The 23,721-nt window shown below is 41.0% G+C and overlaps 1 protein-coding gene across 4 annotated transcripts in view; it reads left to right on the top strand.

Annotated features, from left to right (window-relative positions):
* Positions 1-23,721, top strand: part of SIL1 (SIL1 nucleotide exchange factor) — a 349,165-nt gene that overhangs the window by 262,146 nt on the left and 63,298 nt on the right. For all 4 annotated transcript variants that reach the window (XM_066343118.1, XM_066343120.1, XM_066343117.1 and 1 more), the window contains exon 7: positions 4,301-4,422. In XM_066343118.1, the coding sequence (XP_066199215.1) occupies positions 4,301-4,422 (122 nt within the window). The remainder of the gene's footprint in view (positions 1-4,300; positions 4,423-23,721) is intronic.

The raw sequence follows: 23,721 nt of genomic DNA, 5'->3' as shown, positions 1-23,721 counted from the left end.
GAGGCCTCGGGATTTCAAACCTGGTACCTCAGGGTCCCAGGTCGACACTGGATCCACTGCACCACCACTGGTCAGGTGTCAAATTAGCAATTTAATAATAGGATAATTTAAGATTGTATTCAGGACTCCAGAGGATAATGAAGGAGTATATACAACAGCGGAACTTATCCTACTCAGGGACATTGGGGAGGATTTCCCTGAGTACATGACATTTAGTTTGAGCATTAAAAGATGAATAAAAGTTGGCTAAGCGAAGAGGGGAGATTAGAGCAGGGGAATGCAAATGATGGCCAGTAGGGCCAAATCTAGCCCACAGCTGGTTTTCATAAATAAAGTTTTGTTGGGCCACAGCTACACCTATTTGTTTATGTATTGTTTTATTGTTTTTGGCTGTTTTCAAGCTACAGTTACAGAGTTGAGTAGCTGTGACAGAAACCATATGGCTCACAAAGCCAAAAATTATCAGACTCTTTAGAAAAAGTTTGCCAGCCCTTGGATTAGAGTAGACCAGGCAGAGGAAACAGCGTGTGCAAAGATTCTGAGTCAGAGAAGAGCTTGGTGAGATTGAGGACCTAGAAAAGACTAGAGTGACTAGAGCATAGTGACCAGGGGATGTGGTAGCAGAGATAAAGTGGAAAGGTTAGGGAGTCAGAGAGGTGGAGTTGGGAACACCATGCTTTTTATGATTTTATTCTTGATCCTAAGAACCATTGAAGAGTTTGAAGCAGGGAAATGATCAATTAGATTTGTGCCATAATTATAATACTTAATACTTACTCAGTAATATCCTATAATAGGGTCATATTTAAGTGCTTTATACACATTAAGTTTTTTTTTTTTGAGAGAAGAGAGAGAGGGAGAGTGACGGATAGACAGGGACAGACAGGCTGGAAGGGGAGAGATGCGAAGCATATATTCTTTATTGCAGCACCTTAGTTGTTCATTGATTGCTTTCTCATATGTGCCTTGATGGGATGGTGGGGCACCAGCAGAGCAAGTGACTCCCTTGCTCAAGCTAGCGACCTTGGGCTTCAAGCCAGCAACCATGGGGTCCCATGCTCAAGCCGTCAATCCCACACTCAAGTTGGTGAGTGCACTCAAGCCGGATGAGCCCGCGCTCAAGCTGGCAACCTCGGAGTTTCAATCCTAGGCCCTCAGCATCCCAGTCGACACTCTATCCACTGGGCCACCACCTGGTCAGCCTGTACACATTAATTTATTGGTTTCCGCAGCTGCCTGTGAGTAGACACTGCACTGCTGTTAATCCCATTTTATAACTGAAGATTACATTTGTGATTGCCCAAGGTCACCCAGTTTGTGAGTGGTGTGGCTGGGATTTATATCAAAGCCTGTCTGACCCCAAACTCTGTGCTCTTAATATTTTGGCCACTCTGCGTCTCACAGGATACTGGTACTGTTTGACTGAAGCTTGAAAGGGAATAAGTGAATCTTAAGGAAAAGGAGCCAAGAGAAGCCATTTATTTATTCAGTAAATTAATTTATTGGATGCCTGTTAAGTTCAGGCACTGTTCCAGGCACTTTGGATATATCTGTGAACAAAATTGGAGCTCATCTTCAAGCAGAGGCAGATAGACAATAAACATAACTACTAAGTACATTATAAATAATATATTTGGTCTGACCAGTGGTGGCGCAGTGGATAAAGCATTGACCTGGAAGACTGAGGTCACTGTTTGAAACCCTCAGGCTTGCCTGGTCAAGGCACATATGGGAGTTGATGCTTCCTGCTCCTTCCCCCTTCTCTCTCTCTCTCTCTTTCTCCCTCTCCTCCCCCTCCCCCCTCCTCCCCCTCCCCCCTCCTCCCCCTCCTCCCCCTCCCCCCTCCTCCCCCTCCCCCCTCCTCCCCCTCCCCCCCTCCCCTCCCCTCCCCTTCTAAAAATGGAATAAATAAAAACTAAAAGGAAAAAATTTAAAAATGTTTGAAGGTGATAAATACTATGGAAAAATAAAAAGAGCAGGGAAGGCAAGGAGCCTCTCAGGCAGGAGAAACAGCAAGTGCCCTTAGCCCTAAGGTGAGAGTATGTCTAATGTGTTTGAGAAACTATAAAGAAGTCAGTGTGGCTGAAGCTGAGAGAAGAGGGAGAGAAGTAGGTAAAACTCCAAGAGATGATGGGAGGAAGCTCCTGAAGCTCCTTGTAGATCATGGAAAAGAATGAAATTGAACATTATTAGAGGATGTTGAGCAGAATAACATGATGTGACTTATTTAGAAAGGATCCCTCTGGCTGTTGTGTTGAAAATTAGACCGGAGGTGGGGGGGGGGGGCATGCGTAGAAGCAGGGAAACCGGATAGGAGGCTCTTGCAGTAATCCACGCTAGGGGTGATACTGGACTTGGAAAGCTGTGTAATCATAATCAAAGGCTTTTTGAGATCCTCACCAAGGCATAGATCTTCATCATCCTCCCACACATGACAGCATCCTGTTCCCCTTAAACTAGGCTGAAAGACATTCTTTCTTTAGGATTTGCCAGCCTTTGTGGTAAGAGAGGATAAGTGTGTACTGTGTCTGCAGGAATTATGGGATGGCCACTTCATCTTCTTTCTGTGTTCATAACTCTTTCTCAGGCCTCAAATAGCAGGTCTGTGATCTTCTTAGAGAAAAAGATGGACCTGGGTTCTTTTTTCTCTTCAGTCTTTCTCTCCAGGGTAAAAAACAAAAATTCCAATGGCTTTTCCATTATAGATATTTAAAGGACTAAGGAACCTAGGGGTTATTGGCTAAGTCAGTCCTGCTCTGATGTTGACAGCTTTTATTTTATTTTACTTTATTTTATTTTAACATACTTTGATAGATCTTTAGTTACCAGGTTTCTATAAGCTCTTCCTTTAGTTGCAGCATAAAAGGCCAAAATAACTAGAAAGCTTATCATACCTAGAGGGGAGTGAGTACACCGGAGGGTAGCAGGGCCCCAACAAATTTCTATTTTCCTGCAAGCTGGGTGGTCACCTGGCAGAATAATCCTATTTTGCTTTCATAGGTAGCTGGCTGGGGTAAACAGTTTCTTGGACATAACCAAACTCAGCCTGAGGTCAGCCTGGTATCCAATCCCCTGGTAGATTGCCCTGTTCACAGAAGAGTCATAAATGTTTTGGGTCGATAGCCTTTTGATTAGAAATACAAAGGTCCTTAGTTTGGGCTGGTATGTCAGGTTTCCATGCAACAGTGTTGTTATTATTTCACAGGGGAATTAAAGACGACACAGCTTGGCCTCGAGTCCCAGTGCAGTGAGGAGTTGGGGTGATGTAGTGCTAGCTTTGAGGGAGATAGGTCTTTTCTTGCCTTTGAGGAAGACAGCACTTTTCTTGCCAGAAACTTCACCAGTTTGCTCCTATTTTAGACTCATTGATTGGAGGTTTTGAGAGCCATGATCTTTAAGAACCCAAACTGAATCTGCCCAAAGATTCCTCATAGCCATATCTGAATTATTAAACAGTATTTGTGAGAAGCAAAACCATGAAAGAGGTGCTGTCCAGTAGAACTTTGTGATGATGGAAATGTCCTCCACTGTCCAATAATAGCTACTAGCCAGTAATATAAGTCTAGACTAAAGCCTTGGATAGACTTTTGTGCAGATTTTGTCATGAATGCCCTCACATTCAGTCAACCTTGGACTGGATGAGGTGAGGAAGAGGGAAGAGAAGGGTTTGTTACTTCTTTCCTATCACTCTTCCAGGTCCCCTATCCCCTGCAATGGGATTCCTTTTATTATCCTGGCCAGAATGACTCCTTTCTTCCTCCGCTCCAGTGAAACAACAAATGAGAAAACATCTTAAGAAGGCCGAAGTGCTTATAGAAATGTCAGCATTTATAACACCCTGAATTATCTTTGTAAAAGTCACTTTTTTTTCCCCCTGTCTGCTGCTTCCACTGCCCCTGCTAGACCTCAAGAGGAAGCATGGTGCCATTTAGTAGTGTTGATGATGTCATATCTTTGTGTTAACAGCTTGTACATTAGGAGTAAGCTTTGTGACTCATTATAGTTTTAGAATTTTCTGGGACATGTTTAGCGTAAGCAATAGATGAGTGCCATTTCCACCAGTTCCTACATAGGTACTTATAAATCATGGTAGTTTAATTAGAAATTCATAAATTTAGGATTATTTAAAAATTTAGTTTGTTTTTACAAAACCTTTCCTACTTAGTTGGGAAGTCAAATCATTGCTTTTTACTTGACTTTTTATTTTGCTTTTCAATAGTTATTAAAAGGAAGGCTACAAGAAGAGCTCTTCTTTCCTTGATGGTGGTACTGTACTGAGCAGTGCCTTTTTTTTTTGCAGATGGATAATGCACAGGACCTGCTTTCCTTTGGTGGCCTTCAAGTGGTGATCAATGGGCTAAATAGCACAGAGCCCCTGGTGAAGGAATACGCTGCATTTGTGCTGGGGGCTGCCTTTTCCAGGTGAGCAACAAGAATGGATTTCTTCTCTGCCAGGGTTGTTTGGTCCCTTCAGGTGAATTCTAGCTTTTCTCTTGGATTGAATGGCCCAGAAAAAGCTTACACTTGAACTCATATACCTTCCTATCCCTTTTTCACTATAATCTCAATGAAACTAGAGTAAGAATTTGAATCTGATCTTATTCCGAAGTAGGCAAGAATTTTCACCCGTATTTTCACTATTTAGAACCCTCTGTTTCCCCTTGTCTTATGTGGACATTTAATAACACATTTTAGACCACATTCTTATTTTATTCAAAGTTAATAAAAGTTGTATCAACCATTGATAGCTGAGAGGAAGGAAGATGAACTCCCAAGAGCTGATCCTTTGGAAATGAAGCTATATACGTGTGGTGATAAATAAATTATGAACCTGACAAAGGAGGGCCTTTTGGGGGAATGTATCTTTCCCTTAGTTTTCAGGAACCAAACAACAAGAAGTCAGGTTATTAGACTCTCTGGATTAGGAGTTGTTTAAATTTCAGTTAGTTAGCTTGTGCTAGAAGACTAATCTCTTTAAAGAGTGTATATACATCAGGGTATGTGGGTACTACTTCATTGTACCTATACTAAAATAGTCAAGATGTCTTCAAGCTGAAGTTGGTCTATGGAAGTATAGTTCCTTCCATTTTTGAAAATATGCTCCCATTTGTTTCCCTAAAACAGGAGTTAATACTCTAATTCTTGCTACAAGGTAATATAGGGGTTTTCTTGCTTGGATTCAGGGATTGTGATGTTGTAGAAGAAAGGCTATTCTGAACATCTATATCATTGGAGCCTTTGTTTTGAAAGGATTGCCTTTGGCCTGACCGGTGGTGGCACAAGGTTTGAAACCCCAAGGTTGCCTGCTTGAGCATCGGATCATCAACATTATCCCAAGGTCCCTGGCTTGAGCCCAAGGTTGCTGGCTTGTGCAAGGGGTCACTTGCTCTGCTGGAGCCCCCTGGTCAGTGCACATATGAGAAGTGTTCAATGAACAACTAAAATGACACAACTGTGAGTTGATAGTTCTTGTTGTAGTATAGTGTGTCTGTAAAGTCATGGTGCACTTTTGACCAGTCACAGGAAAGCAACAAAAGACGATAGAAATGTGAAATCTGCACCAAATAAAAGGAAAACTCTCCCAGTTTCATACCTATTCAGTGCAGTTCAATGTGGGCTCATGCACAGATTTTTTAGGGCTCCTTAGGTAGCTATCCCAGTATAGCCTCTACAGACTCGTCACTGACTGATGGCCTACCAGAATGGGGTTTCTCCACCGAACTGCCAGTTTCCTTCAACTGCTTATCCCACCGAGTAATGTTATTCCTATGTGGTGGCGCTTCATTATAAACGCGCCAATATTCACGTTGCACTTTGGTCACGGATTCGAATTTAGCGAGCCATAGAACACACTGAACTTTTCTCTGTACCGTCCACATCTCGACTGGCATGGCCGTGGGCTGCTCCGTTGTATACACGGTGTTACGTCATTATCTGCGCATGTGCACATGCTGCTACATCATCCTACAGAAACTTGGAGGGTTTTCCTTTTATTTGGTGCAGATTTCACATTTCTATCGTCTTTTCTTGCTTTCCTGTGACTGGTCAAAAGTGCACCATGACTTTATGGACACATTGTAGTTGCTTCTCATATTAAGATTTTTTAAAAAATTTATTTTAGGAGAGAGAGAGAGAGAGAGAGAGAAAGGGGAGGGAGGTGGAGCTGAAAGTATCAACTCATGGTAGTTGCTTCTCATACGTTGTTTGACCAGGCAAGCTCAGGGTTTCGAATGGGCAACTTCAGCGTTCCAGGTCAACCTCTTTTCCTTTCTCTCTCTCTCAAAAAAAATTCCTTTGCTTTTCATCCATGCATATCTTTATTTAATTAAAATTTCAGTCTGATGTACTCTCATTCTGAAAAGCTTTCTTAGTAAATTAAGGGACAAAGCAGGGAAGACCAGACGAATTGTTCCATGACCTGAGGCTTGAGAGCACTGTAGGCCTTTGCTTCCCTTTTCAGTAACCTGCCTTATCTTGAGGCCCTGGTTGTCCTGTGGTTGTGTTGTTGACAATCAAGGCTGTGGCCTCTGAGGCACTCTGTTTCCCTTGGTCTCACCTACCAGGGCCAGTTGGTCTCCCTCCCAGGGTGCTTGTGCATCCGCTGGAAAGGTGGGGAATCTGAGTTTGTCAGTGGTAACTGTGATTTCAGCCCTGAAGAAGTTTCAGGTCTTATTCTCATAAGGTTTTAGGGGTTTGAGAACTTATTGAGGCCTGCTTTTTGTTTCTCAAGCCATAGAAGAACTAAATCAAACATTATTAACCTCTCTCCCAGACCCTTTTGGAAATCTTTTCCATAATCCTGTGTTTTCTTTCCACTTTCATGAATAAATGGTCCTTCTTGTTTCCTTGCCATTGCTTCTGAAAACAATATTTTGGGGGGAAACTGCATAGCATCTTGATGTCTCTTCTTAGTTAAAGGGGACTAAATGACTTGAGAAATATGCATTGAGTCTGCCTAGTAGACTCTAACCCACCTGGGGTTGTGCCAATATGTGGTATTATTAAGATATTTCTGTGATTGTATTAGGTTAAGACCATGTTAATATTTATGCAGTATCATTAAAATTTAAATAGAGATAAATATAAAATATTGCAGTTTATTGTTTTGGTGACAAGCATACTGCTGTATTCAAAATGTTCTAGCTAGGCTTTTAATGGTTTACTGGAGGGCCATTACAGTGACAGTATTAGAGATGGTGCCAGAGCTTTTGGAAGCCAGCAGCAGGCTTTTGAACATCATGAAATGTCAATGTTTTATGCAAAGAGGAACTTGATGCAAGGTAAGAATATTTCTGTGCAGAGAGGCAGGTTTCAGTGCTCTAGTCCGATATTCATTATTTCCTCTTGATGTCTTAAGTATTGGTTCTGCAGCTCCTTCCCTGACCCCAGTATACAGGTGTGCATGCGTGCGCGTGCGCACGCACACACACATACACGCGCACAGTGATTGGATGAGCTTGCTTCTTTGTCAAGAGAGTATTCAAGGGATAGTGAGGACATTGAAATCATGGATTCCCAGGGTTTGGGGTGTTATTTAGACATCATTCCTTCTAGTTTTCTGCTCATGGGCAATAATATTGCTCTGTCAGTTCAGATGTTTGAGCATTTGGGAGGACTAGACACATCACTGTACCTAAGTCAGAAAATCTAGTTCAAGTTCAGTCTCTACCATTTCCTGGCTTTTTGCATATTGGCAAGTGATATCACCTTTCTAAGCTTCACCTTTTTCATTTATTAACTAGGAACAATAATAGGTATTCTCTGCATTTCACAAGATTAAGTGAATCTGAAGTAACAATATACAGTAAGTCCTGTGAAAATGGTTATTTTCTGTAACTAATAAAGGGATATATGACATCACCATGCTCATCATGTGACATTTTTACTGTGAGTTTTCACTATGAGACAGTCATTATTTTTTTTGTTTTTACAGTACACGCCTTCCTCATTTTCTGTTCTGTTAAGTGCTTGTATTCTACCACATAGCATATGTTTTGGTGCTAATCTTGCTGCTTTATTTGCCTACCTGTCTTAATTGCTTAATAAGGCCTCTACACACATTTCTATGGATGAAGAGATCACTTCCTGGCTGTTAAATATGAAGTGATTATTCCAAGATCAAGAAGTAAGAGTTAACATAAATGTAATTGATGTGACTACTGAATGTTAATGGCTATTGAAATAGTTTTTTCCTTATTTAAATATTATTCTTCTATTGGTTGCCCATGTATAAGCCAGGTCAAGCTCTTGCATAAGAAGATATATGGAGCCCTGGCCGGTTGGCTCAGCGGTAGAGCGTCGGCCTAGCGTGCGGAGGACCCGGGTTCGATTCCCGGCCAGGGCACACAGGAGAAGCGCCCATTTGCTTCTCCACCCCTCCGCCGCGCTTTCCTCTCTGTCTCTCTCTTCCCCTCCCGCAGCCGAGGCTCCATTGGAGCAAAGATGGCCCGGGCGCTGGGGATGGCTCCTCGGCCTCTGCCCCAGGCGCTAGAGTGGCTCTGGTCGCAATATGGCGACGCCCAGGATGGGCAGAGCATCGCCCCCTGGTGGGCAGAGCTCCGCCCCATGGTGGACGTGCCGGGTGGATCCCGGTCGGGCGCATGCGGGAGTCTGTCTGACTGTCTCTCCCTGTTTCCAGCTTCAGAAAAATGGAAAAAAAAAAAAAAAAAAAAAAAAAGGAAGATATATGGAGATAGGAGTCCGAAGCTTTTGGCAGCTTTATCTTTTTCTTTTTTTTTTTTTTTTTTACAGGGACACAGAGATAGTCAGAGAAAGGAATAGATAGGGACAGACAGACAGGAACGGAGAGAGATGAAAAGCATCAATCATCAGTTTTTCATTGCTGTTGCGACACCTTAGTTGTTCATTGATTGCTTTCTCATATGTGCCTTGACTGCAGGCCTTCAGCAGACCCAGTAACCCCTTGCTTGAGCCAGCGACCTTGGTTCCAAGCTGGTGAGCTTTTTTCTCAAACCAGATGAGCCTGCGCTCAAGCTGGCAACCTTGGGGTCTCGAACCTGGGTCCTCCACATCCCAGTCCGGCACTCTATCCACTGCGCCACTGCCTGGTCAGGCGGCAGCTTTATCTTTTTATGGTCTCTTTTCCTTTTTTAAAAAAAATCTCCTTTCTTCTTCAAGTCAGTTATTTTCAGTGGCCTTTCTGTGACCGGATTTCATTTCATGATGGCACCTGAGAGTGTCTGTCTGCAGTCTGACTTACTCGGAGTCTGTGAAATCCCAGACAGGTCATTTGTGTTTCTGTGTAAAGAAAGTTTCAGGAAGGCCTTGTGAATTTCAGAGGCCATGCAGCCTTCTGTAATCTGGTTTTTCTTTTACTTCATAGCAAACTGGCTGCCTCTCTTTGTTTTCTTCTTATTTTTGAATCTGTAACCTTTACCTTTTAACTATCAGGAGTTAAATTATCAAGAAATTGTTGTGCTGACCATAGGGGGCACTGGCTTTTGCTGTTATCATGACTTTGCCTCAGTCACTTTTGGTATCCTATATCCATCTTTAATAACTGTCATTCTAATCTGCATATGTATGAATTGTTGTGCAATTACATGGGCTTGTACATACTCATTGTATACGGCACTTTTGTTTGAACTCTCTACAGTTAGTAGGGTGTCATGAACCTGTGCCAGGTATAAAAGGACATGTAATAAACATGTGGTATCAGTCATAATACGGTTATGTTCTGTTATGACGGATCCCTGGAATGGGATTTTATTCTACCCTCTCTCTTTTTGACATCTTTTTTGGAAACTCCTTAGATTTGGGGTTACATAAATTCCTTAATAAAATGAATGTCTCCCCTACTCTTGATTCTGTGCCCTCTCACCCCAGGCTTTGTTGGCTTCTAGTTTCCTCTTCCCACAGAAGCTTTACCAATTCATTTTTTAACCATTTGGCCAGTGTCCCATCTTCATCTATTGGCCTCCAGTCCAGATTTCTTTCTTGCCATATTCAGTGAATTTCAGTGCTCATCTACATCTGCTCTCTGTCTTTCCTGGTGGCTTTTGTGAGTTTCCTGGAGTCAACAGTCTCAGCATTGGCCTTTACCTTTACTTCTGTCATTCACTTCCCATTTTTTCCAACATCTCATGTTTTCTGACCATCTCCACTATCTCTTCACATTTTCATTTCTCCTGCTAACCATGGTTTTTGTCCTTATTGTGACCTTCAGCCTCTGCACATCTTCCTGTTTTTCCCTTCACCATCAGTACTCCTCACGCTCTTTCCTCTCTTTAGGCTTCTTCCTCTTAGCCTACAGATGTTCTCAATTACCTGTCCACAGACCCCTAGTCTACCAATAACTTGTTCATCTCCTCCCACATGCCATCCTATATTTCCCTTCCCTTCCAAACTTCTTGAAAGAGTAGACAAAGGGGATACAAATAAGTAAGTGCACATTGGTGTTATGTTCCTACTGTCCCTGAAGATTTTCAAGAGTATTTTGGAATTATGGTCATCTCTGTAGCAGTCTATAATGTCAATTACTATTTTCCTTTGAAAACTTCTTGGCTGAAAGCAGTCCCTTGGTTTTTTTAATCAGTAATTAATTACTCCCTTTCCTTTTCCTTTTATGGCCACATCTTTTTATCTTTTACTAGAGCTATTCACAAAGATTTTTCTGGCCTTGTCCTCTTTTTCTGTTTTCTCTACCAGTGGTCCTACCTTCTCCTGTGGTTTCAAATCCTGCCTCATTTTGGGTGACTCCAATGTCTATGTTGAAGTCCTGCCTTTCTCCTCAGGTCCCATCCTCCATTATTAGTACCAGACTGTCTAATTGTATCTCAAAGTGAAGGAGAAGAAAATGGAATTCATTTTTGTCTCTCTCACAAACTAGATTTTTCCTCCCACATTCTCTTTTGATCTGTTCTTGGCAGTATGATTGTTGTAGTTACCCAAGCATGAAACTTTTGAGTGATATTTGAGTCTTTTTTCTTCCTGTTTAGTTGTTGAATGAATCATGCGGATTTTTATTTTCTCTATTGTTGTCTACTAAACAGCTATTTTTTTTTAATCTATTTTAAGGAACCTTGATATTGTGAGGGCAGCTACATGTTCAAGGAGGGGATTCCTTATCCCACTGCTAGGAAATGAGCGATCAGGAATCTAAAGCAAGCATAGTAATCCCATTCTTTGTGGACATGGATTGATTTAGAGATGGACATGAGACATAAAGAGATGTTTGCTGGGAAGGCTTCTGGGAAAGATTTTGCTCTCTTGTAATAAGAAGGTAAGGAGACCCTGCCTACTCTTCCTGCCTTTATTTCAGTTGTCTTGGAGCTGTAGTTGTTAGCTTAGATCAGAGAGGTGAAAAGCACAAGGACAGACAAAAAGCTTTCATGCTGAGGAGCATACCAGAAAAGAAAGATAGGAGGAGACTAGGTCCTCTTTGATCTAGTTTAGCCACTGTCCTGATTTTGGAACCATCTACTTCTTGACCTTTGTTGTGAGAGAGAATTAAATGTGTTTGTGTGTTTTTTAAAAACAGTGTTTGTCTTGACTCTGTTACTCGCAACTGAACACATTCATGTTAATAAAATTTCTCTCATATTTAAAATTCTTTTAAAATTCTCCTTTCTTAGCACTCATTTCAATTTGCAAGTATATATATGTTTGAGTATGTATTTGCTGTTAGACAGTAGGAGGAGGATGGGATTCTTTTTCTCTCTTAATCTTGCTGTCTCCCTAGAATATAGCATAGGACCTAGCATTGAGCACTAGGCAATAATTATTGATTGAATAAATGAAGAAACAAAAGAATAAACTGATACCTAGGAAATTAAATGCTTTTCCAAATAGCATATGGGAGCTGAGTGTAGAGTGCTATCTTTAGGATACCACTCCTTGACCCTTTAAAATCTAAGACTATGGAAATGAATGTGTAGCCATTGCCCGCCTCCCAGAAAATAGGTTAGATATTGGGATGAGGTCAGACTGCAGATGCCAGTATTTGAATAAAAGTTCAATAAAAGTTCAGATGTGACCCTTAGGACTAATTCTGACCTCTTGGCTCCAGGAGCTAAATTTCACACTCTTTCAGTAACAGGGGAGATGCTCAAACCATTTTGTATCTAATAAATTGATTAACATAATATTAACCAAGATCTGCCATAGCTATAGCTCTTAAAGCTGCATTTAAAGTCTTCTTTTTTCAAAAGGCAATTAATGGCACATGGAAAATTAGTTTTAAGCCTGACCAACCACCCTGAGTTCTATAGAAACCAAGACTTCATTTGGGGGAAGAAGGCACCACTTTGCTTAATGTACTTGTCCCTTCAACATTAAAAATAAATCTATCTCTGAGATGTACTCCTGACTCCTCCACATCCTCTATGTGGCTGCCTTCAGATTTTGTAGTGTTGTTGTGATTGACTCCTTCTTAATTGCTTCCCTGTAAAACTCCAGCCCACAAAGTTCTTTCCTTTCAACCTCATTAGCTATTGTCTGGACTCCTAAACTGACTCTTTAGTACATTTAATTCTCTGTGTATGCCAGTTCTTTCCGCCCCTCCTCAAAAAGAATGAAAGCTTCTTGAAAATGGAAATTGGTATCTGAGTTTATAGTACCCACAGCACCTTATAGAGGGTAGTTTCATGTTGCTGCTTAGAGCATTTTAAGGTACAAACTAAATGGCCTAACACAAAAGCGGAAATCACCAAAAATCGGTTGGAGGAATGAAGCTACTAAGAGCAGGGAAGCGCTATATTTTTCTCTTCTATTTTATTGGATTCTTCTTATAATGAGTATGTGTTATTGCTTAAGTTTTAAATACAAATATAAAACAGAACTGTGGAAGACTTCTGTATCTAGCTTACCTTTCCTAAGAAGCCTTCTTGGGCCTGACCAGGTGGTGGCACAGTGGATAGAATGTCAACCTGGGATCTTAAGGGCCCAGGTTCAAAACCCCAAGGTCTCTGGCTGAAGTATGGGTCTTCAGCTTGAGCTTGGGATCATAGACACGACCCCATAGTCACTGGCTTAAGCCCAAGGGTTGCTGGCTTGAAGTCCAAAAGTCTCTGGCTTTAAGCCCAAGATTGCTGGCTTGAGCAAGGGGTCACTGACCCAGCTGCAGCCCCCTGGTCAGGACACATATGAAAAAGTAATCAATGAACAACTAAGGTGCTGCAACTACAAGTTGATGCTTCTCATCTCTCTTCCTGTCTGTCCCTGTCTATTCCTCCATCTCTCTCTCTCTCTCTCTCTCTCTCTCTCTTTTTCTCTCTCTCAACAGAGTCAGAGGAACAGATAGAAACAGACAGGAAGGGAAAGAGATGAGAAGCTTTCATCTCTCTCTCTCTCTCTCATTTTTTTTTGGCAGAGAATCAGAGGAACAGATAGGGGCAGACAGACAGGAAGGGAGAGAGATGAGAAGCATCAATTCTTCGTTGCAGCATCTTAGTTGTTCATTGATTACTCTCATATGTGCCTTGACTGGGGGGCTACAGCAGAGCTAGTGACCCCTTGCTCAAGCTAGCGACCTTGGAGCTCAAGCCAGTGACCATGGGGTCATGTCTATGATCCCATGCTCAAGCCAGTAACCCCTCACTCAGGCTGGTGAGCCCACACTCAAGACCTTGGGGTTTCGAACCTGAGTCCTCTGTGTCCCAATTTGACACTCTATCCACTGCACCACCAACTGATCAGGCTCTCTCTCTTTCTCTTAAAAATAAAAAGGAGAGGAAGCATTTTTGGTTCCGAATATCTGAAGATATTGGATTAAATATTTAAACATTTCCTTAAATGTTCATTTCAGCTGTCAAAGGATAGGGCCACTGCTTTGCATAACTAAAGGTGAAATTAATAACATCATGATTTTCATGTTGTGGCCCTACAAGAGAATGAGACAAATCCTAGAGAAAAATATAATGGCAAGCACAAATCCTAAGAGATATGTAACACTGAAACTTATAGCTGTCTTGGGGACAGTTGCCATTCCCTAGTGGCTAAGAGCTTTTGGTTTCAACAGGCTTTGTAACTTGGGGAACAGGAGACAAAGCCTACAGCCTATGAAAGGGAGAATTAGGAAAATGAAATCTTCCACTCAAAAGGAGATATTTAGGCAATTTCACTTTGAATGGAAGGGAGAAAAATTCCCCAGAAAATTCTTTACCCAGTGCAGCCCGAGAGTGCAGTTGGGCTGGAAAATAATATTCTATTTGTGGCCTGAAAATCTCCAATCGAGAATTTAGTCTAAAATGGTCTTGATAAATAATAAACTCGAAAAAAATGTTTGCAGCTTATATTACAGACATAGCATTGATATTCCTAATATGTATTAAGAGCACCTAAAAATAGAGAAAAAACATATTAATAACTCTGTGGGAAAATGGGCCAGACACACACAGTTTATAGAATAAAAGAAATGTAAATGGTTTAACCAATGTGAAAAATTACTTGACCTCATTCATAAGGTAAGGACCAATGAAAACTACATGAAAATACTGTCTCTCACCTATTATACTGGCAAAAGTCCAAAAGTTGATAGCATATTTTGTTTGTAAAGCTGTGGGGAAATAGGCTCTCATATATTGCTGGTGGAACTATAAAATGATAAAATCCTGCCTTGGCAGGGTGGCTCAGTTGGTAAGAAGAGCATTGTCCTGATGTTCCAGGGTTGGAGGTTCAATCCCTGGTCAGGTCACATGTAAGAATCAACCCAGGAATGCATGAATGGATGGAGCAACAAAGCCATGTTTCTCTCTTTCACATCTTCTCTCTCTAAAACAATAAATAAAAATGAATTTTAAAAAATGCAGCATTTCTGCCTGACCTGTGATTGTGCAATGGGTAAAGCATCGACCTGGAATGGTGAGGTTGGTGGTTTGAAACCCTGGGCTTGCCTGGTCAAGGCACATACAAGAAGCACCTACTACACGTTGATGCTTACTGCTCCTCCCCCCCATTTCTGTCTCTCCTCTCTCTTGAATCAGTCTTTAAAAATGCAGCTCTTGGCCCTGGCCGGTTGGCTCAGCGGTAGAGCGTCGGCCTGGCATGCAGAAGTCCCGGGTTCGATTCCCGGCCAGGGCACACAGGAGAAGCTCCCATCTGCTTCTCCACCCCTCCCCCTCTCCTTCCTCTCTGTCTCTCTCTTCTCCTCCTGCAGCCAAGGCTCCATTGGAGCAAAGATGGCCCGGGTGCTGGGGATGGCTCTGTGGCCTCTGCCTCAGGCGCTAGAGTGGCTCTGGTCGCGACATAGCGATGCCCCGGATGGGCAGAGCATCGCCCCCTGGTGGGCGTGCCGGGTGGATCCCGGTCGGGCGCATGCGGGAGTCTGTCTGACTGTCTCTCCCCGTTTCCAGCTTCAGAAAAATACAAAAAAAAAAAAAAAAAAATGCAGCTCTTCTGGAAAGAAATTTGGCAGTATCTAGCAAAATTGCAAGTATGTTTACTCTTTGAAATAGTATTCCTACTTCCAGAGTTCTGTCTTTAAAATATACTGGTAAAATACAAAAAGAGCCTGGCCAGTGATGACACAGTGGGTAGAATGCTGACCTAGAACGCTGAAGTCACCAGTTCAAAACCCTGGGCTTGCCTGGTCAAGGCACATCAATACAAACAAGCAATCAATGAACAGTTAGAGTGAACCAACTACTGGTACTTCCCATTCCCTTCCCTCTCCTTTCTCTGTAAAATCAATAAGGAAAATCTTTTTAAAAAATAGAAAAAGACATATGCATGTTCAAGGTATTCATTATAGCACTATTATTACTAGCAAGACAGAAATCAGCCCAAACATCCAAAAGTAGGAAATTGAATGAATTGTGTAATTTATTCCATGGAACACTATACAGTTATAGAAAAGATTAGAGAATATTTGTGTAATATAGAATATCTTTTTTATGTTATATATATTTTATCACAATTTTATTTCTAATTACAAATTTTTATTTTTCAATTAGAGTTGACATACAATATTATATTAGTTTCAAGTGTACAACATAGTGATTAGACATTTCTATAACTTAATGAGGTAGTCACCCTGATAAGTCTAGTACTCATCTGGCACCATACGTAATTAATACAATATTATTGACTATATTCTCTTTGCTGTATTTGATATCTCTTTGACTGTTTTTATAACTGGCAATTCGTATTTTTTTTTAATTTATGATTTTAATTTGTGTTTACATAGATTCAAGTGTCCCACCGAATATATCTCCCCCCACCCCCTTATTCTGCAATTCATATTTCTTAATACCTTTACCTTTTTCACCTATTCCTCCAACCCCCTTCCCACCTGGCAGTCAATTTATTCTCTGTATCTGTGAGTTTGTTTCTGTTTTTTATTATATTCTACATATAAGTGAAACATGGTATTTCTTTTTCTTACACTTATTTCACTTAGCATAATACTCTCTAGGTTCATCCATATTGTCACAAATGGCAGGATTTTATCCTTTTTATGACTGAGTAATACTCCATTGTATATGTGTACCATATCTTGAGCCATTTATCTTTTGATGGGCAGTTTGGTTGCTTCTAGATCTTGGCTAATGTAAGTATGCAGTGAATATAGGGGTTCATGTATTATTTTGAATTTATGATTTGAATTTCTTTGGGTAAATACCCAGAAGTAAAATTCCTCCATCATATGGTAGCTCTATTTTTTTTTTTTTTTTTTTTTTTTTTTTCATTTTTCTGAAGCTGGAAACGGGGAGAGACAGTCAGACAGACTCCCGCATGCGCCCGACCGGGATCCACCCGGCACGCCCACCATGGGGCGACGCTCTGCCCACCAGGGGGCGATGCTCTGCCCATCCTGGGCGTCGCCATATTGCGACCAGAGCCACTCTAGCGCCTGGGGCAGAGGCCACAGAGCCATCCCCAGTGCCCGGGCCATCTTTGCTCCAATGGAGCCTTGGCTGCGGGAGGGGAAGAGAGAGACAGAGAGGAAAGTGCGGCGGAGGGGTGGAGAAGCAAATGGGCGCTTCTCCTGTGTGCCCTGGCCGGGAATCGAACCCGGGTCCTCCGCACGCTAGGCCGATGCTCTACCGCTGAGCCAACCGGCCAGGGCGGTAGCTCTATTTTTAATCTTTTGGGGAGCCTGCATACCGTTTTCCATAGTGACTGCACCGATTTGCAGTTCCAGCAATGCTGCAGGAGGTTCCCTTTTCTCCATATCCTCGCCAACACTTGTTTATTGATTTATTGATGAAAGCCATTCTGATGCCCACAAATCTTAGAGTATGTTTCCTTGGGAACCTGGCTCTGACATGCCTCCTGCTAGAAGTACACACCACAACCTATGAAGTTGTCTTGATAGAAAATCAAATCTGAATCTGATCAAGATCCGACTTCCAATTTAGAGGAAACACTGGAGACAGGAGATATGTTAAGCAATATAATGGACATGGAATCCGCAAAGTCAAGATCAGAGTGTTGGCAGCTGTAAAACTACTGGATTTTTCAACAAATAAATTACAAGAAAAAATACCAGAAGGAATGAAACCCATAAATTAAAAGATAAATTTTAGATCTTGACAAAATCAGAAATCTGTTTAAAAATTATGAGATAGTTGGGCTATTTAAACAACTATTTGGTAAGGAATTATTGTCAAAGTTTTTTGTTTTGTTTTTTTTCTTAAGTTGAAAACGGGGAGGCAGTCAGACAGACTTCTGCATGCGCCTACTGGGATCCACCCGGCATGCCCACCAGGGGGCGATGCTCTGCCCACCTGGGGCGTCGCTCTGCCACAATCAGAGCCATTCTAGCCTGGGCAAACTTTGCTCCAATGGAACCTCGGCTGCGGCTGCGGGAGGGGAAGAGAGAAACAGAGAGGAGGGAGAGGGGGAGGGGTGGAGAAGCAGGTGAGCGCCTCTCTTATGTGCCCTGGCCGGAAATCGAACCCGGGACTCCCACACGCCAGGCCGACGCTCTACCACTGAGCCAACTGGCCAGGGCCTATTGTCAAAAGTTTTTAATGTGAAATGGTATTGTGATTGTTTTATAAAAAAAAGGGTCCTTTTAGAGAAACATACTGGACAATTAATGGATAAAATGCCAGGCCCTCTGAGTGTTGCATTGTACTTATCTAGAGGAGGTAGGTAGATGGGTAGGATGGGGTACACGTGAAACAGGACTGGCCTTGACTTCATAATTTTTAGAGATGAGTGACAAACCCATGGAGGATTATTACATCACTCTATCTAACTTAGTCTATAGACAAAACTTTACATAAGAAAAAGTTGGCTTTGTTTTGTTTTTAACATAGTTTCAAATTGGCAGAATTTCCAAGTTACTGGTGGAACAATATAAAAATACTCTTAAATCTAGGCCTGAAACTATCTCCACAAAGAAAATATTTCCAGTGCTCATGAGCTCCCAATCAAAATATCGCAAAGCACACACAGAAATAAGGCATCATGAGTGAAAACAGAAACAACATAATCAGACCTGTAAAACTACAGACAGTAAAACTCTGAGGGTACAGAATATAAAATAATTCTTTCAATATGTTTAAAGAAATAAAAGATTTTATCAAAAGTATGAACAAAGAATAAAAGATGATAAAAATGACTGTGTTGGAATACTTGTAAGAGATACAAATAGAATTTCTAGAAGTGGAAAATATAATTGCATCTTAGCAATTATGTAGATAAGGTAAACAACTGGTCAGACACAAGTGAGGAGTAATTAAGTGAACTGGGATATAGAATTGAAGAAATTACAAAGTACAACATAGAGATACAATAATGAAAAAAGAAAAAAGGTTAAGAGACATAGAGAATAGAATGAAAGGTCTAAATGAATTCCAGAAGGATAAAGAGAATGTGGAAGAGGCTATATATAAAGAGGTTTGGCTGATACTTTTCTAAAATTGATAAAGGATGTGAATTCTGATTTAGGAATCTCAATGAATCTCAGGCACAATGATCAAGAATGTGTGTGTGTGTGTGTGTGTGTGTGTGTGTGTGTGTGTGTGTGTGTGTATGTGACAGAGAGTGACAGGAAGGGAGAGAGATGAGAAGCATCAATTCTTGGTTGCAGCACCTTAGTTGTTCATTGATTGTTTTCTCATATGTGCCTTGATGGGGAAGGGGGCTACAGCAGAGTGAGTGACCCCTTGCTCAAGTCAGCAACCTTGGGCTTCAAACCAGCAACCTTTGGGCTCAAGCCAGTGACCATGGGGTCATGTCCATGATCCCACACTCAAGCCAGTGACCCCATGCTCAAGCTGGTGATCTGGCACTCAAGCCAGCAACCTCGGGGTTTCAAACCTGGGTCTTCTGCATCCCAGTCCAATGCTCTATTCACTCCGCCACCTCCTGGTCAGGCAAGAAGAAATATATTTCTAACAACATGGTTGCATGCTGAGAGGACCTGTGGCTGCTATCACCCAAACCCACTGAGCACTCTACACCTGGAGTCCCGATGTCACTCACAGAGAAGTTTTTCATTGTCCCCACTCCCAGTTCCAGAGCTTCCTGGCTCAGAGATTTTGCCTAGGAGAGATGCAAGGTCATAAAACATAGCTCCTATTCTCTTCCCAATGGAACTGATTTTATGGGCAGTAGAGTGTGCAGAAGTTCAGACCTAAGCACACACTCAAGAATAGTGGTGGTTATGGTGAAAGGCAACTGGGAGGAGATTGATGGATTTAAAAAAGATACAGCCTAAACTCTCAGCCGGCTAGTTTGCAGGAGGGACCTAGGGAGTAAGACAGTTGGGAGAAGCCGTCCTAGGGTAAAAATAAACATTAAACAGGGACCTCAGAAACTAGTCCTTCAAAAGAGCTGTGAGTTAACTGGATTAGTTTGTAGAACAGTTAAAGCCCCAGGGCCTTGTCTGAAAAAAAAAAAAAAAAATAGAGCTGCTTATATTTTAAGGATTAACTTTTAGTGTTGCAAATATTTTTTCCAGGTTTTTTAGTGTTTTGGTTTTTTTTTAACCTTCTATATGGTATCTTCCTTATGTTAAAAATATTTACTTAGGCCCTGGCCTGTTGGCTCAGCGGTGGAGCGTCGGCCTGGCGTGCAGGGGACCCGGGTTCGATTCCTGGCCAGGGCACATAGGAGAAGTGCCCATTTGCTTCTCCACCCCCCCTCCTTCCTCTCTGTCTCTCTCTTGCCCTCCCACAGCCGGGGCTCCATTGGAGCAAAGATGGCCCGGGCGCTGGGGATGGCTCCTTGGCCTCTGCCCCAGGCGCTGGAGTGGCTCTGGTTGCAGCGGAGCGATGCCCCGGAGGGGCAGAGCATCGCCCCTGGTGGGCGTGCCGGGTGGATCCCGGTCGGGCGCATGCGGGAGTCTGTCTGACTGTCTCTCCCCGTTTCCAGCTTCGGAAGAATATAAAAAAACAAAAAAAACAAAAAACTTCTATTAAAAAAAAAAAATTTTTACTTAGCCAAAATTATTTATTTGTCATTTCATGGTTTCTGGTTTTTTATGACATATACTTACTAAAGCCTTTTCTACATCAAGAGTGTATATAAATGTTTTGTCTTCATATTATTTCAAAAATATGAAATATTTCAAACATAAAGAGGAATTTAGACAATTTTATACTCCTTTCCCACCCACATTTAATAAACTAAAATTTGCTATATTTGCTTCAGCTCTTTTAAAGAAATAAAATATTAGATACAATTGAAGACTCTTACATAATCCTTTCTAATTTGATTTTCTTTCTTCACCTCCAGAGGAAAAGAAAATATACTGTTCTCAATTCTGTGTCATAATCTATTTTTAATAATTTACCATTTATATCTGTCTTCAAAGTAAGTGTGTGTGTGTGTGTGTATTTTAGTTTTTGGCAATTTAATGGGTGTGAAATGGTATCTCATTGTTTTTCTTTTTTTTCTTTTTAATTTTCATTTATTGAATTTAGTGAGAGAAAAAGAGAGGGAGGGAGAGAAAAACAGAGTGGGGGTGGGGGAACATGGATCTCTTCTTGTATGTGGCCTGACTGGGATTGAACCAGCAACCTCTGTGCTTCAGGACCATGCTCTAACCACCTGAGCATCTGGCCAGGGCTCATTCTTTTTATTTATTTTTATTTTTAAAAAATATTTTATTTATTGATTTTTAGAGAGAGGGGAGAGAGAGAGAAAGAGAGAGAGAGAAGGGGGAGGAGCAGGAAGCATCAACTCCCATATGTGTCTTGACCAGGCAAGCCCAAGGTTTCGAACCGGGAATCTCAGTGTTCCAGGTCGACGCTTTATCCCACTGCGCCACCACAGGTCAGGCCAATTCTTTTTAATTCACTCCTCTCTATTATTGAGGTCAAGTATCCCCTCTCCCTCATAATTGGAATCATACTGTGTATACTGCTCAGAAATTTCCATCCTCCCTTTCTCCTATTTTCTTTCTTCTTCCTGTCTTTGGTTGAGTACATTTTTTATGTTTTTGTACCATCAGGGCTGCTACTTTAAAAAATTATTTCTTCCTATGTTTTGTCCATTTTTCTATTGTCTTTAATTTATTTGTTTAGTAGGCATTTTTATATAAGTCATATGGATACTTATCTATACTATACATATTTAATGTATAGTATATATAATCTGGGTGCTTATCTTTTGTCAGTTAACATGCATAGCAAATATCTTTGAGTATGTGGCTGGTTATCTAACATTGCCTGTGTTGCCTTTTGTTATACATGCTTTAAAATAGTTTATAGAGTCAAAATTATCAATCTTTTGTTTATAGTTTGGTCTCTTTATGTTTTAAGAAGCTCTTCCTTACCTTGAGGTTATAAGATATTATCTTCCAAGAGTATAAAGTTTTGACACTTAGAATTTTATTCTAAAATTTCTTTTTCTGAAAAAAATAAAAAAGAAATTTCTTTTTCTGTGCTTTGAGATCTAAATTTAATTTTAATTTTACCATACAGCACCCAAGTTTTTCTAGTACCATATAATGAGTAGTCTTATCTTTTTTCTAGTGAATTATAATGGTTCTTTTACAACGTACTGAGTTCCCTTATTTGTATGTTTGTATTATGATCCATTAATCTCCTTTTTTTTTGTAAAGTGAGAGGCAGGGAGAGGCAGAGAGACAGACTCCTGCATGTGCCTAGACCAGGTCTACCCGGCAGGCCCCCTACAGGGCAATGCTCTGCCTGTCAGGGGCTGCTGCTCCATTGTTTGGCAACTGAGCTATTTTAGCACCTGAGGCAAGGCCATGGAGCCATCCTCAGCACCCAGGGCCATCTTTCTTGAACCATTCAAGCCATGGGTGTGCGAGGAGATGAGAAAGAGAAATGGGGGGTGGGGGTGGGTGAAACAGATGGTCATTTCTTCAGTGTGCCCTGACTGAGAATTACTAAGAAACCAGTACTTCTACACACCAGCTAACACTCTACTGCTGAGCCAACTGGCCACGGCTCACTTATCTTTTTTAATCCTTTCACCAGCCTCATTATTTCAAGTACTATAGTTTTATAAGTCTTTTTAAATTGATTAATTTCAGAAAGATGGAGAGAGAAAGGGAAGCATTCATTTGTTGTTTCACTTAGTTGTGTGTTGATTAGTCATTTCCCATTATGTGCCCTAACTGGGGATCATGCCCACAGCCTTGGTGTTTCAAGGTGACACTCTAACAGACTGAGCTACCTGGCCAGGGCCTATAAGTTTTGATATCAGGTAAAACAAATCCTTTTTCTTATTCTTTTTTAAAATTGCCTTGGATATTTGTGGCCCTTTCATCTTCTATACAGACTTTAAGCACACTTTGTCAGGGTACACAAAGCTCTGGGTATTTCGGCCTGACCTGTGGTGGCACAGTGGATAAAGTGTCGACCTGGAAATGCTGAGGTCGCCAGTTCGAAACCCTGGGCTTGCCTGGTCAAGCATCATGGGAGTTGATGCTTCTAGCTCCTCCCCCCTTCTCTCTCTCTGTCTCTCTCTCCTCTCTCTCCTCTCTCTCCCTCTCTGTCTGTCTCTCTCTCTCTCTCTCCTCTAAAAATGAATAATAAAAAAAAAACCTGGGTATTTCAATAAGAGTTGCAATAAATTTATAAGTTAATTTGTAAGAAATAACATTTATAAAATTATTTTCATCCATGAAAATGGCATATCTTTCAATTTAGATATTTTAAAAACTTTCAATAAAGCTTCATTTTTTCCATATAGGTATTGAATTTCTTTTGTTATTTTTAAGTATCAATATTTTTTTTGTTATCTTTAAGTATTTGTTATTCCAAATAGGATCATTTTCAAGTTTTTATTTTCTAATTTGTTGCTGTATGATTTTATATCTAACAAACTTATTATTCTGAATAGTTTATGTATATTTTTCTTGGATGTTCTTTGTAAACAGTCAAATCATATAAAAATAACAGTTTCTTTTAATCTTCATCTCTCAATTTGTCCTTTTTAAATTGCATTGTTTAACTCCTTAACTACAGTGTTTATAAGATATGCCTTGTTCATGGATGGGAATAATTTTGTAAATATGTTTATTGAAATACTAGCAGTAGTCCTGTTCCTGTCTTTAGAGGGAATGATTCAAATATTTTACCATTAAATAGGATATTTATTTTAGGTTTTTAATAGACTACAATTTTTTTTTTTAACAGAGACAGAGAGAGAGTCAGAGAGGGATAGACAGGGACAGACAGACAAGAATGGAGAGATGAGAAGCATCATTAGTTTTTCGTTGTGCATTGCAACACCTTAGTTGTTCATTGATTGCTTTCTCATGTGCCTTGACCGCAGGCTTTCAGCAGACCGAGTAACCCCTTGCTGGAGCCAGGGACCTTGGGTCCAAGCTGG

This window comes from Saccopteryx leptura, chromosome 6 (genome assembly GCF_036850995.1).
Source record: "Saccopteryx leptura isolate mSacLep1 chromosome 6, mSacLep1_pri_phased_curated, whole genome shotgun sequence".
Classification (NCBI taxonomy): Eukaryota; Metazoa; Chordata; class Mammalia; order Chiroptera; family Emballonuridae; genus Saccopteryx; species Saccopteryx leptura.
The sequence above is the reverse complement of the archived record's forward strand: the minus strand, read 5'-3'. Positions and strand labels throughout refer to the sequence as shown.